Source organism: Gossypium hirsutum, chromosome D10, assembly GCF_007990345.1.
Source record: "Gossypium hirsutum isolate 1008001.06 chromosome D10, Gossypium_hirsutum_v2.1, whole genome shotgun sequence".
Classification (NCBI taxonomy): domain Eukaryota; kingdom Viridiplantae; phylum Streptophyta; class Magnoliopsida; order Malvales; family Malvaceae; genus Gossypium; species Gossypium hirsutum.
This window is the reverse complement of record NC_053446.1, coordinates 64,094,661-64,122,534: the sequence shown is the minus strand read 5'-3', so window position 1 is coordinate 64,122,534 and position 27,874 is coordinate 64,094,661. Positions and strand designations below refer to the sequence as shown.

At 31.0% G+C, this 27,874-nt stretch overlaps 3 protein-coding genes across 3 annotated transcripts; 1 reads left to right on the top strand and 2 right to left on the bottom strand.

The window, feature by feature from the left end:
- Nucleotides 1–5,171: 5,171 nt before the first annotated feature.
- LOC107934393 (major pollen allergen Ole e 10) lies at nt 5,172–5,866 on the bottom strand. Its single transcript, XM_016866816.2, has 2 exons — nt 5,462–5,866; nt 5,172–5,342 (listed from the first exon to the last, which is right to left on the bottom strand). The coding sequence occupies exons 1-2, from the start codon at nt 5,832–5,834 to the stop codon at nt 5,317–5,319; spliced, it is 399 nt and encodes a 132-aa protein (XP_016722305.2). The 5' UTR covers nt 5,835–5,866; the 3' UTR covers nt 5,172–5,316.
- A 6,263-nt stretch (nt 5,867–12,129) lies between these two features.
- LOC121222571 (major pollen allergen Ole e 10) lies at nt 12,130–13,422 on the bottom strand. The gene is made up of 2 exons (XM_041103588.1): nt 12,989–13,422; nt 12,130–12,492 (listed from the first exon to the last, which is right to left on the bottom strand). Exons 1-2 carry the CDS (start codon nt 13,365–13,367, stop codon nt 12,467–12,469), a joined length of 405 nt encoding a protein of 134 aa, XP_040959522.1. The 5' UTR covers nt 13,368–13,422; the 3' UTR covers nt 12,130–12,466.
- Nucleotides 13,423–21,672: 8,250 nt separating this feature from the next.
- Nucleotides 21,673–25,933, top strand: LOC107934395 (glucan endo-1,3-beta-glucosidase). Its single transcript, XM_016866817.2, has 4 exons — nt 21,673–22,163; nt 22,864–23,493; nt 24,026–24,323; nt 25,653–25,933. Exons 1-4 carry the CDS (start codon nt 21,699–21,701, stop codon nt 25,676–25,678), a joined length of 1,419 nt encoding a protein of 472 aa, XP_016722306.2. The 5' UTR covers nt 21,673–21,698; the 3' UTR covers nt 25,679–25,933.
- Nucleotides 25,934–27,874: the final 1,941 nt, after the last annotated feature.

The window sequence follows — 27,874 nt, the reverse complement described above, 5'->3', positions numbered from 1 at the left end:
TGGAGAGTAACATATATGGGACTTAGCTCAAACGTCTTAAAATCCTATTCTTCAGTCAATGTAGTCCTCACATTCTTGGTTATTAAGGTAGCAAGGTCATTAAAGGTTTCCTTCAATGGAACATCATCCATGCATTAATGATGTAGAAAATCACTAATTTTATTAGGATTGAAGGTGGAATGGTTATTTACTAGCTCACTAGAGTGACATCGTGAGGACAGTCTATCAACTCTATGGAGCGACACTGCAATGACGATTATGAACTGGTCCTTCAGAGCGACACCTTAAAATAGTTTACTGATTCTTTAGAATCATAGGTGCATGACACTGTAATGTGTAAGACAATAGTTGGATTAAAACATACTCTATTTCATCGTTCTTTCCATTGATTTTAGAATTATCATCAATAAAATCCTAATCTTTGCCAAAAACGGTAAGTACATCTCATTTCAAAGATTAGATCTCGAATTTTCGTAATTCTTCTATACGAAACTAATCTTACATTCAATTTAATCAATCTTTTGTAATTCTTGTTGTAACTTTTGATGATCTTGATAAATCTTGAAATAAAGCGTTAACTCTTATATAAATGTTTTTTTGGAATACCTGTTTTAAATGTATCAGATCAGATTTGATCGTAAGGAACATCAATCGAGTTTCCAGTGAAAGGTGTGTCTTATTATATAAGTGAATCGGGGAAAATCGTGTCTAGGATTAGGACTACACAGTTTGCCACACAGGCATGTGGACCACACAGCCCCTCCATACGACCATGTGCCATGAAATCCCTAGGCTAGTGTTTGAATCTCACACGACTAAGAACCTTCTACATGGCTGTGTTCCTCATGTAGCTTAATTTTCCAATATTCCACACAGCCACAGTTTGTTACATGATCGTGTAAACCCTCCACATGATCTACAACACCCCACACAAGCTGGACACACAGTCGTGTGTGCCCTATTTTATAGTTTTACCCAAAATTTTGTGAATAATTCAATTTAGTCATCATATGACCCCTGAACTATTTATAGAAATTTTATTCACCCGGTTGAGTCCCTGATATTATGAACATGCTACAATCTGTGATTTGATTATTGAAATGCTATTGAATAATGATGATATGTGAATATTACATGTCTATTGTCACTGTCTTTCTAATCCATTGATATTGTTATTCTTACCTCTGTATTACTGATGCATGCCTACTGTTACTGTTGAACCAAATACATGATAAACATGTCTACTGTTACTATTGAATTGAATACATGATAAGAATGTCTACTGTTGCTGTTGAGCCAAATACATGTGTAACACCCTTCACTTGGTACGGTTGTCGGACCTGAGCTATAGGATGCTACCACAGTTAACCAAGCATATCACAAATATAAATTAAGCTTTAAACATTCCATTAAAAAATAAACATGATATAATCCAAGAAAAATATGATTTATGGACATATTCGAGTTCCAAATGAGCTTACAAAGCTTTTAGACCAATTGGGAAACAAGTCAGGACTAATTTGAAACATGGGTCACATGACCGTATGGCTAGGCCTTGTGACAGACTGAGGCTGTGTGGGATTAAAACACACAACTATGTAGCCCAACCATGTATGTGAACTAAGATCGTGTATGTAGAGTCACATAGTTATTTTGACAAGCCGTGTAACTAATTGTGATTGTGTTGTACCTAATCGTAAATCTTTGTAAATATTCACACGACTGTGTCTCTAGGCCATGTGAGAGACTGTGACCATGTGCATCATTTGTTACTTTAAACATACAGACAACACGACCGTGTCATATGCTCATGTATGGCACACGATCATCTGTCAGATAGTGTGGTACTCAGCAAGGCAAGTTACCACACCAATGATCCAAATATACGACAACCATGCAATACACCATTTCTCAGCCTGTTAAAAGACATCAAAATCATGTCAAAACAATCATTATATCATTCATTTGCCAAACCAATATGCCACAACTGGTACCTCAAATAAAAAATTCATATCTTACCATTCATTATCATTCATGCCTCAATATTCATACTTAACATTCACACGTGTTCATCATTTCAAATACCAAGAGTTCATCAATAAAATTCATCCTTTCTAGCTAAGTGTCAAAACTCATCAAGTAAAATCCACCATATTGACCAAAACATATGTGCAACTCATGTTACAAATCAACCAAATCAAAATTATCACTTCCAAACATTACACTTTTATCCACATTAAAATGAACCAATACATAAATTTCAATCTCATTCATATATGCATATCCATTAGCTTGAGTAAATCACATTTCAAGTTATCTATTCACTTGCCACTTCATTTCACATAATAATACCAAATCATCCAACATCATCAACATCATTAGAATAAGATCATGAACATCCAAAATATTTAAACGCAAGTACAACCCGATATACAAGCCATATAACCAAATCTGGAATAAATAAAGATTACTAAATCAGAGATTGGATAGTGTGAGCTCCAAGTTGATCTAAATGATGCATTCCACAAAACAATCTATTCAGAGACAAAAAAGCAAACAAGATAAGCATTATGAATGCTTAGTAAGCTCGTATGAAATTCATTTAACCTACCTCAATAAATTTACAATTCAATTATGAAAACCTAATGTAACAAGTACGGATATCATTTGGAATCTTGTTACATCCACAAGTACATCACTTGACACTTCCAAAAATTAATACATTATATTGCACAGGCTTATAATATAACAATTTATCTTTAATACTATCCAAAACACATTTGACCAATTATAACTCAAATCATTTTATTTGTTTATCATTCACAATTTAAAACAATATAACTCACCTCAATTCACATTTAATTAAATGGACTAGCTACTATACAATTCCTTATTATCAAAATTTAACAACAACATGTGAGATTATCACACACGAATAAAATAACACTTCCAACGATACCATTTAATCTATATAAAAAATCTTCAGCAAGTACAACATTTATTTCATTCCATTCTTATGTATCCAATTTAGATTCAGTATTCACATTATTTAAACAATTTCATTTCATATCACGTTTATTTTCATCGCCCAAAGAACTATAAATTAAGAATATGCATCGGATACATGAGATAATATTCTATTAAGTTTGTTGGTAAGCCTTTATTTGACTCTGTTGCTTAAGAACATGTGATATCCGAATATGTTGAATTGATTGGCATTGATTTTGATTTATAACCATGCATGTTTTTTCTTGGCAAATTTGATATTATTTGTTAAGTTTCGATAAATCTACTTTATAACGCATGGACTCCATGCCTACTAACTCTGTTACTATACAATAACATGACTTACATGCTTATTCTGTATATGCATGCCATGACGCATTACTTGGGACTTGGGATGATGTGAAAGGAGGAAGTTTTTGGCAGTTTGATTACCTGCATTATTTGGCAGTCTATCCATGTTTATGTTCTGGCAGCTTGGCTATAATTTAGTGGCTTGACCACATGTATCCAATATGGCAGTTTTAAATGCAAAATTTAGGTGGCACTATCCACAGTTATCTGTTGGTGTGATTTGGCTACACGAGTTCTGGAAGAACTCTATTTTGGTGTGTAGCGGAGTTGGGTAGGATGTTTTCTGATAAATCTGCATTCTGATTGGTTTTGAAAAAAACCACATCTGTATAAACATACATCCTCTGCGTAGCTCTGTTTCGTTCTGCTCTATTCTATTCTATTCAGTTCTGCTCTGTTCTGTTCTGCTCTGCTCCGTCCTGTGCTAGTGGGTTTGTGTTGTTCTGTTATATTAGCATGATGGCAACCTCTATGATACTCTGGTCTGTTCCATTTAGGTTTTATACTCGCTATTAAGTTCTCTTTGTTACTCTGATTTATATACTATGTTTTGTTAATTGTAATTGATGTTGGTTATACACTAGGCTTTATAGCTCACCTTTTGATTTTATCTTTGTATGTTCAGGTCTAACTTAGGACTAGACGGTGTGTGGAGCTCAGCTTTTTTTGCACTGATGTAAGTATGTTTTTAATCCCTTGGGTTTGTAGTTTGATTCTGAATTTGTCTTGGGTTTTTGCTAATTTCGTTAGTAACTGATAATTTTGAACGCTAAACTTCAAAAGCGTTTAAGTCGACCTAAATGGGTTTCAGTTTTCAAAGTTAAACTCCAAAAGGATTTTCTGCTACAAATCAAATAGCAGTCTGAGTGTTTTCTGAATTCTTGTCGAAACTAGTTTTTAATGCGTTGGTGTAAATCCTTTAGATTTGACTTAAACTTCTAAGCCAAGTTTGGGGTGTTACAAAATTGAATAATATAATAGTGAGTTTGAGCACTATAACAGTGAGATTAAAATCAATGTTGAAATCAGTGTTTTGATGCAAATGCAACAATGGTGGTAAGATAAATTATAATATGAAAGCAAAATTACTATTAAGGACATTAAATTAAATTTATTAAAATATAAATTTAATATATAATTATATAGTCTCTCAAAAAAATAATTAATTATATAAATTATTTTTTAATAAATAATGTTTATAGGAATATTTTTTTTACATATTTTATTAATTTAAATAAAAATATTACATGTTATTTAAAAATCATGAACTAAATATATATTACAATAACAATATTAGAATAAATAAAGTAAAATTGTTAAAAAAGAAGAAGCAAAGAAAACACTGCTCAATGACAAATTTTAAGTAAATTCGATAAAATATTGCTAAAAATTTATCCGAATTTAAGTAAACTCAAACTTACAATTTTTTTCCTAAATTTTTTTGAACAATCTCATTATAAGTTCTCGTTACACCTGTTTTTTTTTTGGCACAATATCTAGAACTACCCATATTCCCTTCTCATCCCATAAATAAGAGGATAATGCGCTTCAACACACTCGACTCTACGTCCTCATGCATTGACAACAATGCCTATGCCAATTAAATTAAGACTCAATCAGCTTTCCCCTAAATTTTAAGTAAATTCAATCAAATTTTTCTAAAATTTTATTATCCACAAGATATTGCAATTCATCGTTTAATATCTAGAATTACATCTATTCATTTCGTAAGAATCTATTTTCAAATTATCTGTTACATTTCCTTTTGAAATTATTTTATGGTGAATGAAAACTACAGTCCATAAAAACGAAGATATTTGAATGTTAGAAATTTTTATTTTGAAATACGTAATAATCTATATTTTAATGACATAATCTTTTGTTTTTGCAAAAAAAATAAAATATTTTTACTAAATAAATCTATCCTCTTTTTTCGAGATAAACAAAACCTTTAAGCCTTCAAACATATTTGCATTTTTCAGAACCTGCACCAAAAAGTAAACACGCAAATAAATAAGTAAAATTAAACAATGTCTTTGATTTTTCTTCTTTGATTTTAGTGTTATAATTAAATTTAATTCCTAAAAAATATATTTGAGCTTACTTGGATCGACATGGGTGATTTGAGCAGTGCCACTAAAATCACAAGCACTATCAATGCCACCTTCCTTCCGGTAGTAAGAATTCATGGCAAATTGTGCACGAAACCTCACAGTGGCTGGATCACCGCAAATTCCACCTGGTTGAATCGGACTACAATCGATGCCTTGACCGCATGCCCAATCTAGGTTCTTTTGCAATGCAGCATCACTGGCTTCGGGTTTCGGCACACAATACCTCTTATCTTCGTCTTTCGCTCCCTTATCTTCACCATGCAATAATTTACCCTTGGATGCAGCTTCAACGGCGGTGGAGGAGAAGAGGTGGAAAAAGACGGTGCCGAGGAGGAGGAAAGAAACATTGCTCAAAGATTTCATGATTCTAATTTTATTTTTATTTGATCCTTGATTTTTATTTTGGGTTATAATTTGTGTGTATATATACACAAGATGAATCAACCATGGAATGTAGTCTATGATCAACATTTTGACACATGTGGAACGTTGAGAATTAACAGTTTAGTCCATTAAGACTTTTGACATTTCAGAATATTCTAAAATTAGATTTTCAAATTATTTACCAAGTTTTTTTTCTTTTAACTCCTATTATCTAGAGAAAATTTGTCCATAAGCTTGTTTATCCGAATACATTAAACTATGTGATTATTATATAGGGTGTTTTTATTTTTTATTTTTATAAGAGTTAGAGATTGTGGTCTAAGTTAAATATATTACATGAGTACTACTTAATTTTATTTCTGTTACGTAAATATATATATATATAAAATAGCTTTATCCGATTACAATATGCACTCGCAACAACAAATTCTAATAAATAATTAAATATACAAGTTTAAAAAAATAATATTGTTTTCGATTTGTTAAAATACTAAATCAATTATAATCAATCATTTCATCAGAGTACCAACTAAAGAAGAATAAGCAATATCATAATAAAATCGAAGATAATATTGAGATATCCAATTTAAGTTTTCAAGGCAATTAGATCCAATCTCCTTAAAGCAAGAGAACCAATTGCTTAATCCGATTTGATTCAACCTTCAAGATATGTTCCTTCAAATGAATCAATCTTCAAAAATTGAATATCACACAGTCTAAGATATCAACAAAGATTACAACCTAAAGATTTGCTTCAAAACATTGTCAATTTTAAATAAGGCAAACTATGGAGGTTATGCAATGCCAAGTGTAGTTGCAACTACTCGTGGCACTACTCATCACCTCAACAAAATATATTAATTTATTTATGTTTAAAATTTTAATAAAAGAATATACAATCAACCCTTTCTATAACAACCAAATAGGTATAGCAACAAAATTATACCTTTTTTTTGTACAAGAATAGATTAGAACATGTCTAATTGAACAAGCTTAACAGTTTCAACTCTCATTCATGCTCGAATTATAGATATCCTTCTCCAACAGATCCCGTACAGAGAGGGGAGGATCTTCAAGCGTGACCAAGCAATTAATTATGTCTTCGTCCATCTTAGCTAGCTGATCTGCAACTTTATTACTATCTCGTGAAATGTGACGAAACTTAATTTGCCAATCCTTGGAGCACCATTCATGTATCAACCTGATTTCGGCAATACCACTTATTGTTGCAAGTCCATTCCGCAAAACATCAACTAATAACACATTATCACATTCCAATTCAGCCTGTCTAAAACCTTTGTTCCAAGCTAATTTCAATCTTTCTAACACAACCTTAGCTTCAATAGAAAAGATATCAAACATACCTGTTCTCATTCTAAACCCAACAAGCCACCCACCGCTTGGTCCTCTCAGCACCCCACCTATTGCCGCCCTTGAACTGTTCCTTGAAACCGAGCCATCAACATTTATCTTAACCCAGCCAGTCGCTGGAGGGTGCCACCTTTTCCTTGTCATTGAATGAAAATGATCTTAATTACAATATTATTTCAATAAAATGATTAAATTTCATGCGAAAAAATTTATTAATCATATTTTATCAAATGAAAATAATCTTCAATGAGGGGGTTTAAAGATATTAATTCGATAAACTATTAAGTTCCCTAATCAAATATTCTACCATGAATTTGGAACATCGTAAACTTATAAATTGATTACTTGAATTCAATAACTCATAATTAATTAATTTAATTTGATAAATGACCGCCTCGCCAACCCTTGGTGCACGACCACCGTGGTTGAGCAATAATCAACACTAAAATAACAATCATATCCAAATAATTACGTGCGGTGTCTGCAAGTGTGACAAGTCAGTTGTAATATAATTTGTACAACGGGGTACAAGAGTACTTTGAGGATTCCGAGGATCGAACCCAAAGGAGTCGATGATTAAGTGAATTCTAGCTAAAAACATGCAAATAAATAGTCTAAACAACTACTCGCTAGATACTATAATGCGATAGGCCATTCAAGAGTGTGCTTATACCAATTAATTACCTAAAATTTGCAAAGGACTAAATTGTAAAGAAAATAAACAATACAACTATCAAATACAAGCAAACACGATAACAGAGAGTAGTTGGTTGATTTCCATGTGGATGGCTGACTTTGAAATTAGGAATCTAAATTGTTATTACTCCTAAATTGGCATCATTTTACCTCTCGGCCTCAGTAATACCCAATTGGACAAATTAGTCTAGTTTATCTCTCGACCTCACCAACTAACCAGGGATTTATCAAATTGGTTCCTAATAAGATCTCCTCTTGGTCTCACGTATCTTAATTTTCCCTTAGGGGTGTCAATCCTAGGTTTTTAAGTCTATTTGATTTAGTCCAATTTTGCAATTTAGTCCCCAGACCCAAAAATCAATTACCCAACATTTCCATCAATCAACTCCTAAGTATTTAGCCACTCATTGCCATTTCTAAGCTAACAAACAATAACGAAACAACCATGAAAACCATTGAAATAAAACTCAATAAAAAAAGATGAAATGTTGGATTTTTTATAGATAAAAAGAAAGCAAAGTGAAATAGCATTAAACTCAATACTAAAATGTGATTACAACAAAGTTTAAAGTACTAAACATGTAAATAAACCTAAGTTATAGTTATAACTATCTCAGCTACCTAAGAAAATTCTAGGAAAACAAAGAAATTGCAGAAAACTAAGTGCTACAATTATGAAGAAGACTAAACCCTGAAGAAGATGAAAATAAAAACTAAGGAAAACTATCCTAAAACTTGTGTGTAATATCTTCTCTCTCTCTAGCCAATTTTCAGCTCTTTTTAGCGACAAATTTGACCCATTTTTATGACCAAAATTCCCCTCAATGTGTCTTTTCTATTGGTGCTTTGGTTGGACATGGACTACCCTGATGTCAATTTTGTCCCATCACGACAGTGATATCGCGATACCCAGGGCTGAATATTGCAATACCAAGGAAAGTCTTGAAAATGGGGAGTTCCCTTGAAGGGTTGGGTATTGTGATACCCAGTGTGGATATCGTGATACCAAACCTTGGATATCCCGATACCCCGTTCTTGGTGATGTTTTCACTCTAAATCGGGCCACCATCAAGCTTCTACAACTCTCAATCGATCATTAGGAGAAGCCTACCATCAAGTTTCTCTCAAAATAAGCACAAAACACATTAAACACATATTAAAGAGAAAATCGACAAACTACGCTAAACTACAGAAAAATATACTAATTTGCTCGAAAACAAGCTCCTTAAGTATAACAAGGAAGCCTAATTTGACATATCAAATTATGGCAGACCAAACTCCCCCACACTTAACTCTTTGCTTGTCCTCAACGGACACACAAAACATGCAAAAAGAGATGACCCTTTGACTAAATTGGACAAAAAGGCAACATGGTAGTAACATTTCGAACTTGTACGCGAACTATCTCAGATGCAACCTAAGAATGATATTTAGTTAACTCAAGTATTCTTAAAGCACACAAAAAATCAGTTCAACAAATTAAAATGCTAACAAATATGGAGGCAATTCAAATGATGATATGTACAATTATGTTATCCATCAAAATGGACTATGTGGATACATTAAGGTTACATAAAACAAATTGAAGGTGTTCATCCAAAGCAATACAAGCAAGTCAAGAGAAATGTTATGGTGGAATATTCGAGTCCCAAAGTTCTTCTAGGCTTGTAATGTGTAGAGGCTTAGGATGGTTCGAAATTCAAACAAAAGGTCGTTGTAAACGGTTTCAAGCACTAGAAATAGTGAAGCACATGACATTGTACCCCATTTGCCCCCAAATTGTTCATAATGCTTGCCTCCTTATTTCTCCTTCTCTCATCTTCTTTATCTCTCCAATAATTAGAAGATACTATATGATATTAATACGTAAAGTAAACTACAAGTACTAACACATTATGAAATGAAAGGATTTTTTTTGAAGCTCAAATTTGATTTGTCAATTGAGCTCTTTTTTTTTTCTAATTGCAGCACTCTTTCACTTACAATGTTTTTATTCTCACCTTATTTGTACTTACGCGATTGGTTTTAAGTTAATTACTTGCCAATAATAACGAATTAGGAGAAATAAAACTCATATTTCAAACTAAAAGCTGCTATTAAAATTTTATCCTTTTCTTTCCATTTCATCAATTGATATATAGAATTACATTGCACGATAAGGATCTTTTTTTTTTCGTAAAACATTATTTTAGACAAGAATTTTTTTTTTGAACAATTTCAACAAATATTAATATTTTCATGACAGAAATTTATTTTTTTCCTTCTAAAATTAATTTTTAAAATAATAAAATTTACAAGACTCTTCAATCAATAATTGGTACTAGTATGGTTTTCATTGGCGGTGCATTGGGTTGATTATTTGATTGTATCAAATTATAGAATAAAAATTTAAAGGTTAAAATATGCTTTAAGTCCCCACACTTCCCATATTTGAAATTTAGTCCTTTATTTTTTGAATTTAAAAATTAGGTTCAGTTGTTACCAATATTGAAATTCTTCAATTAAATTCTTTGGTGTGACATTTTGAAATAAAAAAAATTCACTTGGTAGTCACGTAAAAATAAAAATAACATAGAAAATATTAATTAAGTATTTTTTTCTCAAAAATGCAATTCAAACTTGTGATGGTAAACTAATTTTTTTCTATTGAAATAGTGTTTTTCTATAATAAAAAAAATTGGCGTAAGCATTTTGATTGAAATAGTTAACAATATTAATTATTTAGACTAACTAATGACATTATGAAAGTAGAGGGACCAAGTTATGTCCAAAAATAAAGTATATAGATTAAATCTCAAGTTTCAACATACTCTAGGGGCCAAATTTAAAATTTGACCATTTTCTTATAATGTCAATAAAAAGTAATGCAAACCTGAACGAAATAGGAAGCCATGTGCCAAACACTCTAAGGACATTCAAATTATACGTAACTACGTAATAATTTTAATTGAAAAGCTAACTATATTAATTATTGGGACTAATTAATAACATAATAACAATATATTGACCAAATTATGTTAAGAATTAAAGTATAAAGATTAAATCTCAATTTTAGGTATAATAAAAGGACCAAAACTAAAATGTAACAATTCTTAAAAATGTAAAAAATAACGTGTGTCATAAAAAGAAGGTTCGAAGTATGGTTTTCAGCCCACTCATTGGTTGTGTTGATTATTTGATTGTATCAAATCATAAAGTAAAAGTTTGAAGGTTAAAATATGATCTAAATCCCTATGCACTTTGTACATTTAGAATTTAGTCCCTATACTTTTATTTTCATGAATTTAAAAATTCAGGTCCAGTTGTTACCACCATTGAAATTCTTCTATTAAATTCTTTGTGTGACATTTTGAAATTAAAAAAAATTCACTTAATAGTCATGTAAAAATAAAAATAACATTGAAAATACTAATTAGGATTTTTATTAAAAACACACATTCAAACTTGAGATGATAGAAACTGATTTTGATTGAAATAGGTAACAATATTGACTATTTAGACTAAACTAATGGCACTAAAAAAGTAGAGGGGCCAAATTATATCAAAAAAAATAAAGGATATAGATTAAATATCAAGTTTCAACATAATTTAGGGACCAAATATAAAATTTGACCATTATCTTATAATGTTAAGGAAAGGCAATACAAATCTAAAAGAAATAGGAAGCCACATATCAATCACTCTTAGGGCATTCAAATTATATATAACCATATAATATTTTAATAAAAAAGTTAACTATATTAACTATTGAGACTAACTAATAATAACATTATAAAAATATACGGACAAGATGATGTTAGAAATTAAAGAATGAAATTAAATCTTAATTTTAAGTATAATAGAACGACCAAAAACTAAAATGTAACCATTTTTAATAATATAAAAATAATAATAACCATGCGTGTCAACAGAGGAAGGTCTTTTGGACCTTACATACGATTATTAGTATGGGTCTTACCACATTTCGTGTTGGGTTAATTATTAATTATTTTAAGGTTAATTTATAGAGTAAATACCATAATAAAATATACTTTAAATCTTTATACTTTTTATATATTTAAAATTTAGTTTTCGTACTTTTATTTTAAGAATTCAATCGCTTTGTTCTTCGAATTTAAAGATTTAGATCCAATTAACACCATTAAATGCTTATGCTAAATTCATTGGTATGACATTTTGAAATTAAAAGAAAAAAACTCACTTAATAGCCATGTAATAAAAAGATAAGCATTATAATGAACTTTAATTTTACAAGTAATTTTGATAGTGGTAACAACACTTAGAAGTTACATCAACATTTTAATCAAAATAAAGTATTTGAACTAATCAATCACATTGTAAATTTTGAGGCACCAATTTATGTAAAAAAAGTTGAAGTGTAAAGATTAAATTTTAGATATGAGTGTAGTATAGAGACCAAGCTTGAAATTTGACCGTCGGTGTATAATCTTAAATTTGAGTATAATATAAGGACTAAACTTGGAATTTGACCATTTTCTTATAAAATAAAAAAGTAGCCCATGTGTCAACCAAAGGACCATCCTTCAAAGATATGTGCATTCGCCATAACCTGCATCAAAAAATAAAGACGCAATTAAATAAAGAAAAAAAAGTCTGATTTTTATTTTGTGTGGAATTTAATTTAATTCCTATAATTTCAAATTAAAAAAAAAATTCTTACTTGGTTTTCCCAACTTTAAACCCATAATTTAATGGTATGTTTCGTTTGGGTGCCATAATTTCAAGATTTTATCTCTCTACTTTAAATAAAAGCTAGAAAATTTCTTAATATATAATAGATAAAATCATGACTATTGAATAATTTTACGTATGTGGAGACTAAAATGATAATTAAATAAATAATTTAAAAAGTAAAAAATATTTTAAATTTTATAAAATTAGTTTAATCGCTTGCTTTTCTGTTCTGACTTTTTATCTTTATCAATTTCGAACGGTTTATTCAGAAATTAGTTCAATCCCTATGGTTAGATCAATATACTAGTCGGTATCCCACTGGTAGGATGAATTCCTAGCCTCAACCCCCAAATAACAATAATTGAACTTACTTGGATTGGTATCGATGAGTCGACCAGTGCCTTCAAAATCACAAGCATTTTTAGTTTCACCTCTCGTTCGATAGTAAGTATTCATGGCATAATTTGTACGAGACCTCAGGCTGGCCGGATCATCGCAAACCGCTCCCGGTTCAACCGGACTGCAATCGATGCCTTCCTTGCATGCCCAATCCAAGTTTTTTTTCAATTGAGCATCACTAGCTTCGGGTTTCGACACACAAAACTTCCTACCATCGCTTTGGCTTAATTTCGAATCACCCTTGGAAATTATAGGGGGCTTAGCATCGGTTTCAACGGCGGCGGCGGAGGAGAAGAGGTGGAAGACAACCGTGCTGAGGAGGAGGAAAGAAGCACTGCTCAATGATTTCATGATTCCAATTTGTTTTTATGATTTTGGTCCTTGTTTTTTTTTATTTATTTTGGGTTATAATTTTGTGTATATATAGAGAAGATGAATCAACCATTGAATGTAGTTTATGATCAACATTTTGACACATGGGGGACTTTGAGAATTAATAGTCCATTAAGGCTTTTGACATTTTAAAATATTCCAAAATTAGATTTTCAAATTATTAACCAATTTTTCTTTCTTCTAACTCCTATTATTTAGAGAAAAATTGTCCATAGAAATTTTATCTGCATACATTATATAGGGTAGTGTTTGTAATTTTTTATAAGAATTAGAGATTCTGATCTAAGTTAAATATATTATTTCACTACTTGATTTTGTTTTTGTTTTTGTTAAGTAAAAATAAATAAATATATATAATAGCTTTATTTTGCAAACTACTATTGTTATTTTTTTTTGTAAAATATATAGGAATTGTTTGAACTTATAGTAAATAATTGCTTATGAAAAATATAGTGCTTGATTATCGAAGTGGCAGTAGAAGTGGGCATTTCAAATGGTATTTGCAATAAACAATAGAAAAATAGAATACAGAAGAATTGTTTATGCAAATCGGTTTTACTATATTTGCAAAGCCTAACTCAATGACTAAATTTATTATTTTTAATCCCAATACAAGATATTTAAGTCCTATCACACCCCGGTATAATAATCTTACTATTGTATGTAAAGATCTTGATCACTCATCTTTAAGTTCTTTCCTTGAAAACTTAGGTAACTTGTGTTTCACTTTCAAGGCACTCTCAAATACAAGTTCCTCAATGAAGAATTAAGTGCTATAAAAACTACATAGTTCTAACTTACACAAGTCTCAAATATATAAGAAATTAAGGCCTGCCAAGATAAAGATCAATTACAATCAATATCCCACAAAAATAACCTAATAAAAAGGCTTTACAAATATCCTCATAAAGTCTAAAATAAATAAATAAAATTTCAAGATAAGTCTTCAAATCAATCACGTCAATGTACACAAAATAAGGGACCTGATTTGCTTGATTCGGATTGGTTCACTCTTCAAATATTTGTTACTCCACAATATGAATTTTTCAAATATGAAATAACACATGTTCACAAAATCATCCAAGTTGTTGACCATTTGATTTGTTGAAAAGATTGTCAACTCCAAAAATGACAAGTTATGTTAGCCATCGAAGTGCTAGCCGTAATGGCCACTTCTATTGGCTCTTCAACAACCACCTAAAAAGAACTTTCCTCAACAATAAACATCTGTCAAGGTTGAACAAAATTTTCATATTTAGAGCACAAATTCATCTTCACAAAGTAACCTTTAATCAATCTTGATTTGTACAAATCTCATCAAATTAATTATCCTTAATATAAAGATATAAAAAATCATAAAGTTAATCCATAAATTATCCTTGAAAAGTAGTATTGTTTGATTCAATCTCTATTCTATAAATAAATATGAGATTGGTTGCACAAAATCATAAAAAAAAAGACAAATAAATCATCAAGATATTTTGATTAGGTATGCCAACTGTCGAAACCATTTTTTTAAAAGCACAAAAATGGGGATCAACTTTGCAAATAAAATGGGAGTCGTCACCGATCTTTTATTAAGGTGTGATCGGATCGCCTTGAAAATAATTTTTGGTCTGCGAAATTTTGAGAAAATAGATTCGGGAGTCGATTACGCACGAGGAAGGGTTAGCACCCTCGTGTGCCCAAAATTGGTACCGAATTGATTATTTAATGTCTTAATGTCGAAACCTTGAAAATATTTTAAATACGTTCCTTGATTAAAAAAACTTGAACAAACTAGACTGAATGATGAGACGCACTTATCTCGAAGAAATAAATTATCACACCCAGTGAGTTAGGGTGTTAAAATTCTATCTTCGAAATTAAATGTGTACCTTTTTTATGAAAATCATGAGTTCAAAGAAGGTTACTTGATTGTTTAAGTCAATCGAGAAATCAGAATCTAGTAAGTTAGGGTTCAATTTCTCGAAATTCTTAAACCTCAAATATTACCTTTATTTTAAAATCGAGATAACTAAATGCCATATCCAGTAAGTTAGGATTCGACATCTTGAAATCTACAAAGTTTTATTTTGAAATTATACGGTTTTAACAAAATAAACATTTGGTTATTTAATTCATCGAGAAGAATTGAAGCCCAGTAAGTTAGGACACAATTATCTCGAGAACTATGAGAACTAGGCTTTTTTTGAAAATTATGAAATAGAATGATTGTAGTGCTTTGATAAAACACAATTTTTACATGATTAAATAGTGATGCATAATGTAAAAGACACAATTCGCAATCTAAATACATATTGAGGAATAATAAACAAAGGATGAATTCAAACATAAATGGCTACAACAATTTTTTTATCAAATTATGCAAATATCAATCCTAATTGTCCAATATCAAATGAATTAAATACAACAACATTTATTAATAATCACATTTTTAAGCTAAAATATTTACACATAAACTTAAAATAGACTTGATACAAAATAATAACAATATATGGAATAATAATATGTAAAATAAATTTGAAACAACACATTTATTAATTTACCTTAAATAACACATATAAAATGACCATGTAAAAGTCCTAATTCATGTATGATTTTTAAAAAAAAGTAATCACTTAAATAGGTTTTGAAAGAAGTAGATTATATATAAATAAAATTAACTTAAAATACATATATAGACATAAAAATACTTGAAATTTATAATCATAATAATATCAAACATCAAAATAATAATATATATTTTTTAGAAAGAACAATTTAATAATATATTTAATGGCATTTTAAAAATATTATATTAAAGAATTTAAATTATAACGCAAAATAAGTCATTAACATATGTACAAAGTATATCAAATCATTATAAGATATTTATATATATTAAAAGATGATGAAACATATAGTGATATAGAATTTAAAAAAAATAAAAATAAGTTTTAAAACAATGTTAATAAACTCAAAATATGTTAATAATAATTTCAAATAACAATATGTTGTATCTTAAAATTATAATAATATATAAAAGGTTTGAAAACAATGTTAATCCTAATATTTAAAATTTATTATAAATTAACAAAACATTAATATTTATAAAATTAAACAAAACATTATGATTGATAAGTAATAAAAATAAAATTAAAAGAAACAATAATTAAATCGAAGATCCAGCACTTAGAAGACTAAATTTACAATCAATCAAAATCGTGAGGACCATTACAACAATTAAATGCATAAGTTCCAGAATTTAAATTCAAATAACAAAAACGCCACTGTTTGATTTTAGACTAAAATGAAAATAGAGTAAAAGATATGGTATAAATTAAAAAATTTGAAAGAAATCGGATTGAAACAATGCAAAACAAAGGAGGACCTTTCGCATAAATAGACATTTGAACAAAATTGCGCGGATCCTTCCCCGGGTTAGGTCACCGCACGGGTTGGAGGTCTAAGCGACCAATACGGCACCGTTTTAGAGCCACTGAAACAGGCCCTAAACGGTGCCGTTTTATGCACTATATAAGAGCCTTTTATAACCCTAAAATCAAAACCCTATTTCAATTTGTAAACCGCCTGAAATCAGTCCCCAAGGCTACCCCCCAGCAGCGCCGATTTTCGCCATTTACAGCCCAGAGACGACCCCCTTTCGAACTCCGATTTCAACAGAGCAGAACGAGGGTTAACGGCGCAAAAAACAAAGGTCACTTTCTCCTTTCTTATTTGCTTTATGTATATGCTTATGTGTGTGTAAATAGCAAAACAGAGGAAAGAAGGAAGAGCAATCGAAAAAAAAGGATAAAAAGAACCCCAATCGATAAAGGAAAAAAAGAAAACCTTCTCTTGTGTATTGATTTCGTTTTTTTGATACAGTATGCGTGTCCCCTTGAAACAATACAGAAATGGGGTTTTTATAGCCCCGAAAATACATACATTTCCCTTCTATTTTTTCTATTTTTTTCTTTTCTGTTGCTATTTTGCTATTTTTCTTTTTCTCTTTCTGTTTGCTGCTGGTTTGTTGTGCAGGTACGGGTATGGAGGTGCGCGAGCGCGCATATACGGAGGCTATGCGTGAAGAGGCAGGCGATCGTGGGGGGAGCGTACATGTGTGCTGGCGTCGATGGCTGAAGGGGAGTTGGAAACCCTAGGGTTTTCTGTTTCAGCTAGGCTAAGTGTTGGGCCTCCGTAATTGGGCTAGGGTTATTTGGGCTTAGGTTTTGGCTAATTGGGTTTAGCGTTTGGGCCACTTGTAATTGAGTTGTTTTTTTGGACTGTTATTAATTTTTGTTTGGTTTATATTTTATTACGGGCCGGGCAAATTGGGCCTATTACACCAACAAATAAGTCAAATTATATATTTGATATAGTGATAAGACATAACACAATCACTTCAAAAACTTAGAAGGAAGATGGATGGGAGGTTTGGGCTACAAAGATTGAGGGGCCTAAAAAATAAGAACAAAGTTATGGAGGGTGTCGGAGTTTGTGCTTTTGTGATGTTGTTTAATGATTAAATAAATGAAGTGAAGCATGGTGAAAAAAAATACTTGGACAGAGTCGTAGAATGATGATGAATCTCTCCAAAGGTCACGTCATTCGGTGCATAGTAATTGGTTGAATCTAGTAACCTTTGGCCCGATAGGACACGATCTCTCGCTCTTTTGTCAATCTTATACTTTGATCTATGACATGTACTCTTATCAGTTTCATAACTACAACTAAACATTTGTGAGACTTATATTTTTGGATATGCTAATTTTTTGGGAATTGGGACATTCTTTTGGGTTGGCATAACAAAATTTAATTTAATATAAATAAAATCATGCATGGTGACTGTATATCTAATTTTAATTTTAGTTTAATTTTCAAATATTGTAATCAACATGTTGTTTATAATTTTTTTCACTATATATTAGACTTGTTTATGGGTTGGATCAATTGTTTAGACCTGAAAAATTGTTTAAAAAATAGGTTGGATCATCCATTTAGACAAAAATACTATTCTCGAAAAATAGACTTGGACAAAATTTAAGACTTGCTTTCTAATTGGTCGGGCCTTAGGTAGGGATTTTTTAGCCTGAGCCTGGTCCGGATATATATTATGTGATAAAAGTTCATTATATAATTATATATGTTAAATAATAATTATATATATTTTATATTAAATCACTAACCGAATAACAATTAAACCCATTATCCAAAATTCAAAAATATCTACTCAGCAATATAAAATTTTAAAAATAATATTTAATATAATTAAACATTTATTATATTTATGTTAACATTTTTTAATATAAAGACTTACTTTAATATATTTTTAATGTCTTAGAAAATATTTATTTTAGTGTTTTTTAGTGCTTTTAGTGCATTATATGTTTTATATTTGTTCTTATGTAAAAATTAATTTTATAAAAAATCAAATATGGATGGATTAGGTCAGGTCCAGATTTACCTTTCTTAGTATGGATCGAGCTTGGGCAAAAAATTGTGCCCATTTTTAGGCAAGGCCCGAGCTTGAAAAACTGGTCTAGATGCTTTGCATGGGCCCGACCCAACTTATAAACAAGTCTATTACATATACAAACAATTATATTTACTCAACAGAATTTTTAATTTATTTGTTTTTCTTAATATATAGAATTAAATAAAAAAATATGTGTATATAATTATACCAAATCAAAGTTTCATATTTATAATTACATTAATTTTTTGAACAATCTCATTATAAGTTCTGCTCATATCTAATCTTTTTAACACAATACTTAGAGCTACAGATAGCCCCTCCTCAATTTATAAATAAGAGGATAATGTGTTTCAATGCACTCGAAGCCATTATATTAAAAGTCTAATACATTTTAATAGGTTTATGTATTTTTCAAAAACTTTATTAATGCAAAAAATTACAAAAACATCATTAACATTTTTTTGATGTTTGTCTTATAAAAAAGGTGTCATTAGCAATCCATTATGGTTTATAAAAAAGAATAAAAAAAACTTAGGGTAACTTACACCAACAGTCACTCAACTTTGATACAATTGACAAAACAATCACTCTTATTTCAATTTAGTCACTCAACTTTCAAAAAATAATAAATTAGTCCTACTAACTATTTTTCATTACAGACGTAACGAAAAGATGATTTGTCATCCTACTGTGTAAACGACCCCAATTTAAAACCCTAGCTGGGCTGGGCAATAAAAGAAAAAAAAGAAGTAGATAAGAAGAAGAAAAAGAAAAATAGGAGGAGGAGGAGAAGAAGAAGAGAAAAATTCTAGAGTGGTTCAACAACAACATGAGGTTGTGGATCGCGGCAATGATAGTGGGGCAAGCTTCACAAAGAATATTTTTGATGGCGAGAACTATCGAGAGCTTTTCTTCACTGTATCTGGCCAAATGCACCATCTCATCTCATCTCAAGTCATCTCCATTTCTTCTTCTTCTTCTTCTTCTTCTTCTTCTTTTCTTCATTCAAATTGATCTGTTGTAAATACAACAAGAACAACATTCAAAGGAACAACTTACAAAATACCACAATGAAACATTTCCTACAATTGAAAACAAATATTCGACATTAAAGCTAATACTCACCACCAAGCCTTAAACATGTCACCACAATTAATACCTGCTACCGCCAAGGTTGAAGCCATTTCATTACCCTTCTGATCTACCATTGAGAATACTACACTACCCACCTACTCGGATTGTATAGTATTAGTACTAGATGCTTTGGATGTAGAATTTGCCATGGTTTAGGGATAAAATGGTACGATTGTTGCTTTGGCAGTCGGCTTCAAACCGATGGTCAACGCAGTTGGGAGGTTGGGTTGGTAATTGAAAAGGGTAGCTCATTGTGACATTTCCACAAATAGTTGGGTTGCAATATTTGTTTCTGGTTTTGGCGACACAAGATTGGAAGCAGTAGTTTGGCGACACAACAACGGTAGCCACGAGGGCATAGATTGGAAGTTGTGGTTTGGGTTTTGGCATGACAGAATTTGGATGGGGAGAGATTGGATGGTAGAGAAGGAGAGAAAAGAGATTGATGGTAGATTGAAGCAAATCACCATCTGTGAAAACAAATATTGTTGGGATGGAGAAGAAGAAATATAAACATATTGGGTCATTTATGAAAAAAGTAAAAATATTGGGCCATTATTAAAAAACAAAAAGGAATGACGAAAAAAAGTAGTCACTCAACTTTGTCTCATCCAACGTGGCAAGTTAAATAGACACATCACCTGTCCCGTTAGGCCTATAACGGAAAATGTTAATGGGTGACTGATTTGTCACTTTTTCATAACGTTAGTGATTGATTTGTTATTTTTCGAAAGTTGAATGACTGAATTGAAATAAAAGTGATTGTTTTGTCAATTGCGTCAAAATTGAGTAACTGTTAATGTAATTTATCCAATAACTTATTCAAATAAATGATATAGATTATTTGAACTAAATCAAATATGCAACTAAATCATTTTCAAACTATATTGGTAAACTCTATGATAATTAATTATACATAAAACTAAGATTTTTTTTTTAAATAGAAATAAAGTGGTCATGAAGAGATCATAAAGTCTTAACTAAGAGTGTTTGATTGTGAGGTTTGATCTCGAGAATTCAATTCCCAATGGAGGAATACATGGTTACATTGTAATGGGTTGGGTCCCTTTACAAAGTTAAAAATCTTAATACATATAAACAAATTGAAAAGAAATGAGTTATATTGATATAAGGATTGTCTAACTACACTTGCTAAACGTCGAAGATTGTTCTCATGATTTTATCTTTTGAAAAAAAGTGCTTCATGAGAGAAGATGATTCTTTTTATAATAGACTTAATTTAGTCTTTAATTAATCGATATGTGATATTTTCCTCTGTCAAGAGCAAGATGGATTGAGAATAGGTTCATATAAACAACTTCATTTGTTTACGTCCTCTTGGAGATGGATTGGACTGGTGAATATCTTTTCGAGCTAGTAAGTTGAGCTTACACTTTTTGCAAAATCTTTGATTCCGAGTTATTCTTTGATACTTAAGTTAGTATAAAAAATTTGTAATGGAGAAAATTTAATTAATATTTATTTTTTTAAAAAACAATAGCCGTGTTAAAGAAAGAAAACTATCTAATTTTGGAATACTTTGAAAGGTGATGCATTAATGGATGCAGCTGTTAATTCTCAAAGTTCCCCATTTGTCAAAATATTGATCATAAACTACATTTTCCAAGTGTCCTTATATATATGCATAAATTATAACCCCAAAACAAAATCAAGGGTCAAATAAAATTGCAACGATGAAGTCATTGACCAGCCTTCAGCTCTTCCTTCTCCTCTCAACCACCGTCTTTAACCTCTTCTCTTCCACCGCCGCCATCGGCGTTAACTATGGCATGGTTGCAGATAACCTCCCTTCACCGACCGAAGTTGCCAACTTCATCAAATCGAAAACTATTTTCGATAGCGTCAAAATCTTCGACACCAACCCTAACGTACTTCGAGCCTTCGCCAACACCGGCATCACGATGACGGTCACCATTCCGAACGGTGAAATCCCTAATTTGGCCAACGAAGGGGCAGCTTCAGCATGGGTGAACGCCAATATTCAACCTTTCCATCCACAAACTAAGATAAAATATATATCTATTGGCAATGAAATTGTGCTTCTTGGTAATCCGGCTCATATTAATGGTCTTGTGCCAGCAATGATAGCTCTTACCGAAGCATTGCGTAAAGCTGGGCCTCAGTTCCAAGATATTAAGGTTTGGTACATGCTTTATATTATATTGTTCAGACAACACTATAAATGATTTTTTTAATTATATTTAACACACAAACAATTAAATTAAATTTACGAATTAAATAATAATAAATCATAAAAATTAAATTAAATTTGCGTAACTTATTTTATAATGATGTGTGATGATTTGATTCATTAATAGTATATAAAATACTAACACTTAATTATAGCATTGGTTCATAGTTCATAGAAGAAGGGCGAAGCTAAATTCGTTGGTAAGGGAATGTAACTGAAAGATAATACGTGATTAAACGCGTTTAAACTCACTTCTTTTTTATTATTGTAAAAGTAACGTAATTAATTAAATTAAAATTCGATCAATATATCTTAATATATATGAATAAATATTAAGTTTATTCATGAACTTTGATCTAATATATAATTTGACGCAATTATACATGTGAAATTTGAATTGTGATTCACATGTATACATGAAATTTTGATTAGAATTTCATTGTACATATTTAAAGAAATGAATATATATACATTTATTTTCATATCAGATTAATATAATTATTTACATATGCAATATATCAATATAAATTTTCATATATAAAATCGTATATTATCAAAATTCATGTATGAGATTACACATTTAATTAAAAATTTAAGTATAGTTTTCATATTTATCCATGATTTATAATGTTTTTATTCATTCATAGGTTACATCAGCTCATGCCCTTAACATGTTCCAAGGTCTAACAGTCCCAAGTTTAGCCAGGTTCAGAGTCGACCTTGCCGAAACCTTCTTCAAACCAGTGCTCCAATTCCATCAACAAAACAAATCCCCATTTATGATCAACCCATACCCATACTTCGAACTCAACGTCATGTCCGACAACATCGATTACGCCGTTTTCAGGAAAACCCCCGGCGTTTTCGACCCCACCAGCAAAAAGACATACACCAACGCCTTGGATTCTCTTTTAGACAAAACCTACACTGCCATGACGGCACTCGGTTTCGGAGACGTCGATATCGTCATCGGCGAGACCGGTTGGCCTTCATTGGGTGATCCAGGGAACAAAGCTGCTGGCATGGATAATGCAGCTTCGTACAATGGGCATTTGATTAGGAAAATAGTTTCGGGTGCTGGGACGCCATTGATGCCTAACAGGAAGTTCGAGACTTATATTTTTGCTTTGTTTAATGAGAATCAGAAACCGGGTCCGATTGCTGAGAAGAATTGGGGATTGTTTCAACCGGATTTTTCGCCGGTGTATACGTCTGGTGCTTTGCGTGATGGTCCTCAACCTAATCTTGGTAATCCTGGATTTGATGCCGAAGTCAAGGTATGATTATACTTAAAAACCATAAAAATGTTAAATTGTGATTTAGGTCCTGTTATGCTTAGAGAACTTTTAGTTATGGCATTGGATAGTACGAGTTTAGATTTTGCAATGGTTTTGGTGGAATCAGATTTAAATATCTTAATTATTACTAAAAATGGATTCAATGTGAATATAAATATTAATTCTCAGATATCTATTACTCGAATTCAATTTACTTCTTATCTGAGTATACTTTACATTTTTGGATAACGAAATCAAATATTAATAACTATTATTCACTTTAACCTTTGAAATATTTTTTGGACTTACTAAATATGGATTTGGATATCCAATAGAAAATTTAATATATTCATATTCCCACAGTGATATTAAGATTTAATATGGATAAATAAACGAAATTAGATTTTAAACCACATTTTTTATTTCAAAGATAGTTTTTACAGTTTAGTATAGTGAAAAGACTAAACAGAATTTGACGTTTATGAGTTGAATAGCTTCATTAATTGTTCTTAATTTTCCTCTTTTGATAAAGCCTGGCCAGCCACTACCAAAGCCGGTTCAACCAATGCCATCACCACCAGCTGCCAATGCTAAAAAGTTTTGTGTGCCCAAACCCGAAGCTACCGATGCTCAACTGCAGAATAACCTGGATTACGCATGCGGTCAAGGAATCGATTGCCGTCCGATTCAAGCGGGTGGGGTTTGTGTTGAACCGGCCACCGTGAGGTCTCGTGCAGCATTTGCCATGAATTCTTACTTTAAGTCAAAGTTGGGTGTTGATAGCGCCTGTGATTTTGGCGGCACCGGTCAACTCACCACCGTTGATCCAAGTAAGCATAAATTAATATTAGTTTCTTTTATTTCATTTATTTTTGAGGTCGTAGGAATTATATTTTTCCCAAATGAAAGGTTAAAATTTAAAGGATAAAATATCACATATTGATAAGTTCGAGTTTGACTCAAAATTTGAAATATAATATTCAATTTGAGTTTGATCGAATATCTATTTTTAAGTTTGATCCTAGGTTGAGATACAATCAAGCTACTCGAGTAACTCGATTATGCTTGTACATAAAGTAATTTAACAATATAAAAATATTTAAAATGAAAAGTTTGTTAAGGCTTGCGAGCGCTTGATCTAAGTATTATTAAGCTAGAACTCTGTTTGATTGACAACTTGAGCTTGAGTTTAGCTTGATAATTATCAAATCGAGTTCAAGTTTTTTTTTTACAAATAGAGCTTGAATAGCTTGCAAGTATTAGTATCTGATTTACACTCCTAGTTGAATTATTAAAATTTTAGTTTCGATGGATCTAATTAAGAAACAATAGTTATATATATATTTGAGATTATTTGAATTGAATTTAGTCTAATTTTATCCTGACTTTGGAAATTTAGCCTCTTCTTTTAATTTCAAAATTATAGTTTCTCTACTTGTCTAATTAAAAAATTAAATTTGAATATGTTATCAATCAAACTTTGTTGAGACGAGATCAATTCTTTTCGGAAAAGTCTTCAAATTATCATCCGTCTGAAGTCGACTGACCCTCAACAATTCAATATTGTTCCCAGCTCGAGTCGTTCTTTTGTCTCCTGATTATGTCGAGGGAACAGGCCTTAGACAAAGTTCACAGAGCAAGAGCTCTTCATGAAATCGAACCATGTATGACGCTAACCATGTATCAAGGAAATGGTGGTCCTACCAATGGCAAATGACCACCATTTCCTTGGTAAGTGCCTTATCCAATGATGCGCTCATGTTTTGTGAACTTCGCTCATAGCTCAGGCTCTCGATAAAATTAGAAGACAAAATCCTAGGTCATCCTAAAGACAATTTCAACATGTTGAGGAGTCTGTGAGCTTCAAATGGATGACACTTAAAAGACTTATCTGAAAAGTGTCAGCCTCGAATATCACATATTCAATTATAACAAAAGTATGTTATTAGCGTTATCCATTACACTATACTATAATTAGTTTGGATCCACCCAAGTGAACTTAATTTGATTACTAAAGTTAAAGTGCAATGTTATATTGATCATGAATTAAATTTGAAATTAATAATTAGATTATTATTAATTTTAAAAAATAAGAATAATTAAATAAAAATATTATTCTAATTTTATTTATTTAACTGTGAAATTATTTTTTGATGTAGGTTATGGCAATTGCCGCTATGTCTGAAGAACTGGAAGTAAAAAGATCAATTATTGAGTGACGAAATTTTTTTTTTTTAGAATAGCTTTTACGAAATAAATAGATCCTTATCATGCAATGTAAGATTGTATATTCTTTGATGAAATGGCAACATCTTTGAAACAATTATGGTTTATTTTTTCTAGGTTAGATCATAGAGTCGCCCGATGCCGGTGACGATTGTGTTGATCTCTTTTAGATGTCTATTTTGAATAAAAAAAAACTTTATGGAGTTAATTTTAATTAGATTTGTTACTACTTTGATTTTGTCATCGTCAACATCAGTTTTAACTATGGCTTTGGGTCCTCCCATTTCTCTAATGACATCACCAAGATAATTAGGATCCAGAAAAGCTTCAATGGAGACTCAGTTTCATCTTCAACTGTATCATTAAGCATCTTCGTCTTAAATAACCAGATCGGTTCAATTCGAGTCTGCATCCTACCACCACTAGACAACCCAACCTTATAATGTCTCACTCTTCAACCCCTTTGATATCTCCTACCGGATGTTGTAGGCATCGCTGGGTGGCATGATTAAATCGATTCATTGGAGGCATTATCGTCTGATAGTATGACATTGTGGAATCCATTCAATTTGCATCGACAATGATGAATTTAACAGCAATTAAAATATCTTGTGCATCTCGATCATTGCCAACTCCTAAGTAGGAAAATATTGGAAGTTTGAGGGAGTGATTTTGTAAACTTGGGAACCTTGATGCCAATGGATAATCATAAATTTTGCATCCATGATCTACATTGTTGACCTTCACATATATCTCAATTCAACAATTGTCAGTTGGATGGGGCCTAAACATCAAAATCGTGATCAAGTATGATTGCAACTAAATGAGCACCTGTTCTCGTAGACCCCAGCCATCTATACTTCGGACCAGATATTCTCTTCATACTATGGCAAAATACAAAATAATACGCAATAAAATCTCTAAATTTGAGAGCATAAATTTTCTAGACTATAAAATTCTTGAAGAAATCTCTAATAAATAATATCCACCTTGACACCGTAAGTATCGAGGTCAATGTCGGATCAATTTATCATGTCCCAAAAAATGAGAATTAGATTCCTACATAGTTTTGGAAAAAAATTCCCTAATATCAATATTTATAAGTGTCGAAATTATGCCTTACGTAATTAAGGTACTTTTCCAACCATCTTAGATTAGAATTATGTAAGTGATTAAACCCAAGAAAAACTAGATACGCATATATCAAAAAAAAAAAAGAAGAAGCACAGATCAATAAATAATTACAAAGGCTATAGTTAAGGAAATAAAAAAGTATGATATTGTTGTAAAAAATCTCAAAAGTACTCGTGGTGGTAAGTAAAAATTAAATTAAAATTAAAGTTTTTTTTAATAAAATTACACCAAATCAATTTTTTTTTCATGATACTGCATACTGAATTGAAGGTAATGTATAATTTTTAGAGTAATTATTTTTATTTAAATATTTTATATAAAAAATTGAAAGACAAAAACATATTTATAATAATATTTGTTACTTCAATTTTTTTTTTCAAAAAAGAAATTTAGGTTCATACAAACAAAAATAAAATTCAATAGCCAAATAATGAATTTAACTTAGATCACTATCTTTAATTATTATTAAATTTTACAAACATTATAAAAACCACAATTTCAAAATTTAATGAATTACACACAAAAAATAGGATCTCAAAAAAGAAATAAGAAAAAAAAAAGCTTAATTTTCGAATATTTTGAAATGTGAAAAGCCTTAATGGACAAAATTACATTTCATGGTTGATTCATCTTCTCTCTATATATATACACAAACAAATTATAACCCAAAATCAAAATCAAGGATCAAATAAAAATTGGAATAAAAAAATAAATAGAATAATAAAAATAAAATTGGAAACATGAAACCATTGAGCAGTGTTTCTTTCCTCCTCTTCCTCCTCCGCCACGGCGGTTGAAACCCTTTGGAAATCCCGTAGACTTTCCAACAGCAATGGTAAGAAGAAAATGTTGTGTATAGGATGTGGATGCTAGTGCTCAAGAATTGCAGGAAAACTTGGACTGGACATGCGGTCAAGGCATCGATTGCAGTCCGATTCAACCGGAGGGGCTTGTGAATATCCGGACAAAGTGAGTTGTGCAGATTTTTCCATGAATTCTGACTATCGGGAGGCAGGTGAAC

Excerpts from the sequence above, each read along its gene's own strand:
- LOC107934395 (XM_016866817.2), top strand. The coding sequence starts at position 21,699 with ATGAAGTCATTGACCAGCCTTCAGCTCTTCCTTCTCCTCTCAACCACC. Across the intron at positions 22,164-22,863 it reads CTCAGTTCCAAGATATTAAG|GTTACATCAGCTCATGCCCT; the intron begins GTTTGGTACATG and ends ATTCATTCATAG. Across the intron at positions 24,324-25,652 it reads ACTCACCACCGTTGATCCAA|GTTATGGCAATTGCCGCTAT; the intron begins GTAAGCATAAAT and ends TTTTTGATGTAG.
- LOC121222571 (XM_041103588.1), bottom strand. The coding sequence starts at position 13,367 with ATGAAATCATTGAGCAGTGCTTCTTTCCTCCTCCTCAGCACGGTTGTC. Across the intron at positions 12,493-12,988 it reads ACTCATCGATACCAATCCAA|GTTATGGCGAATGCACATAT; the intron begins GTAAGTTCAATT and ends TTTTTGATGCAG.
- LOC107934393 (XM_016866816.2), bottom strand. The coding sequence starts at position 5,834 with ATGAAATCTTTGAGCAATGTTTCTTTCCTCCTCCTCGGCACCGTCTTT. Across the intron at positions 5,343-5,461 it reads AATCACCCATGTCGATCCAA|GTTCTGAAAAATGCAAATAT; the intron begins GTAAGCTCAAAT and ends TTTTTGGTGCAG.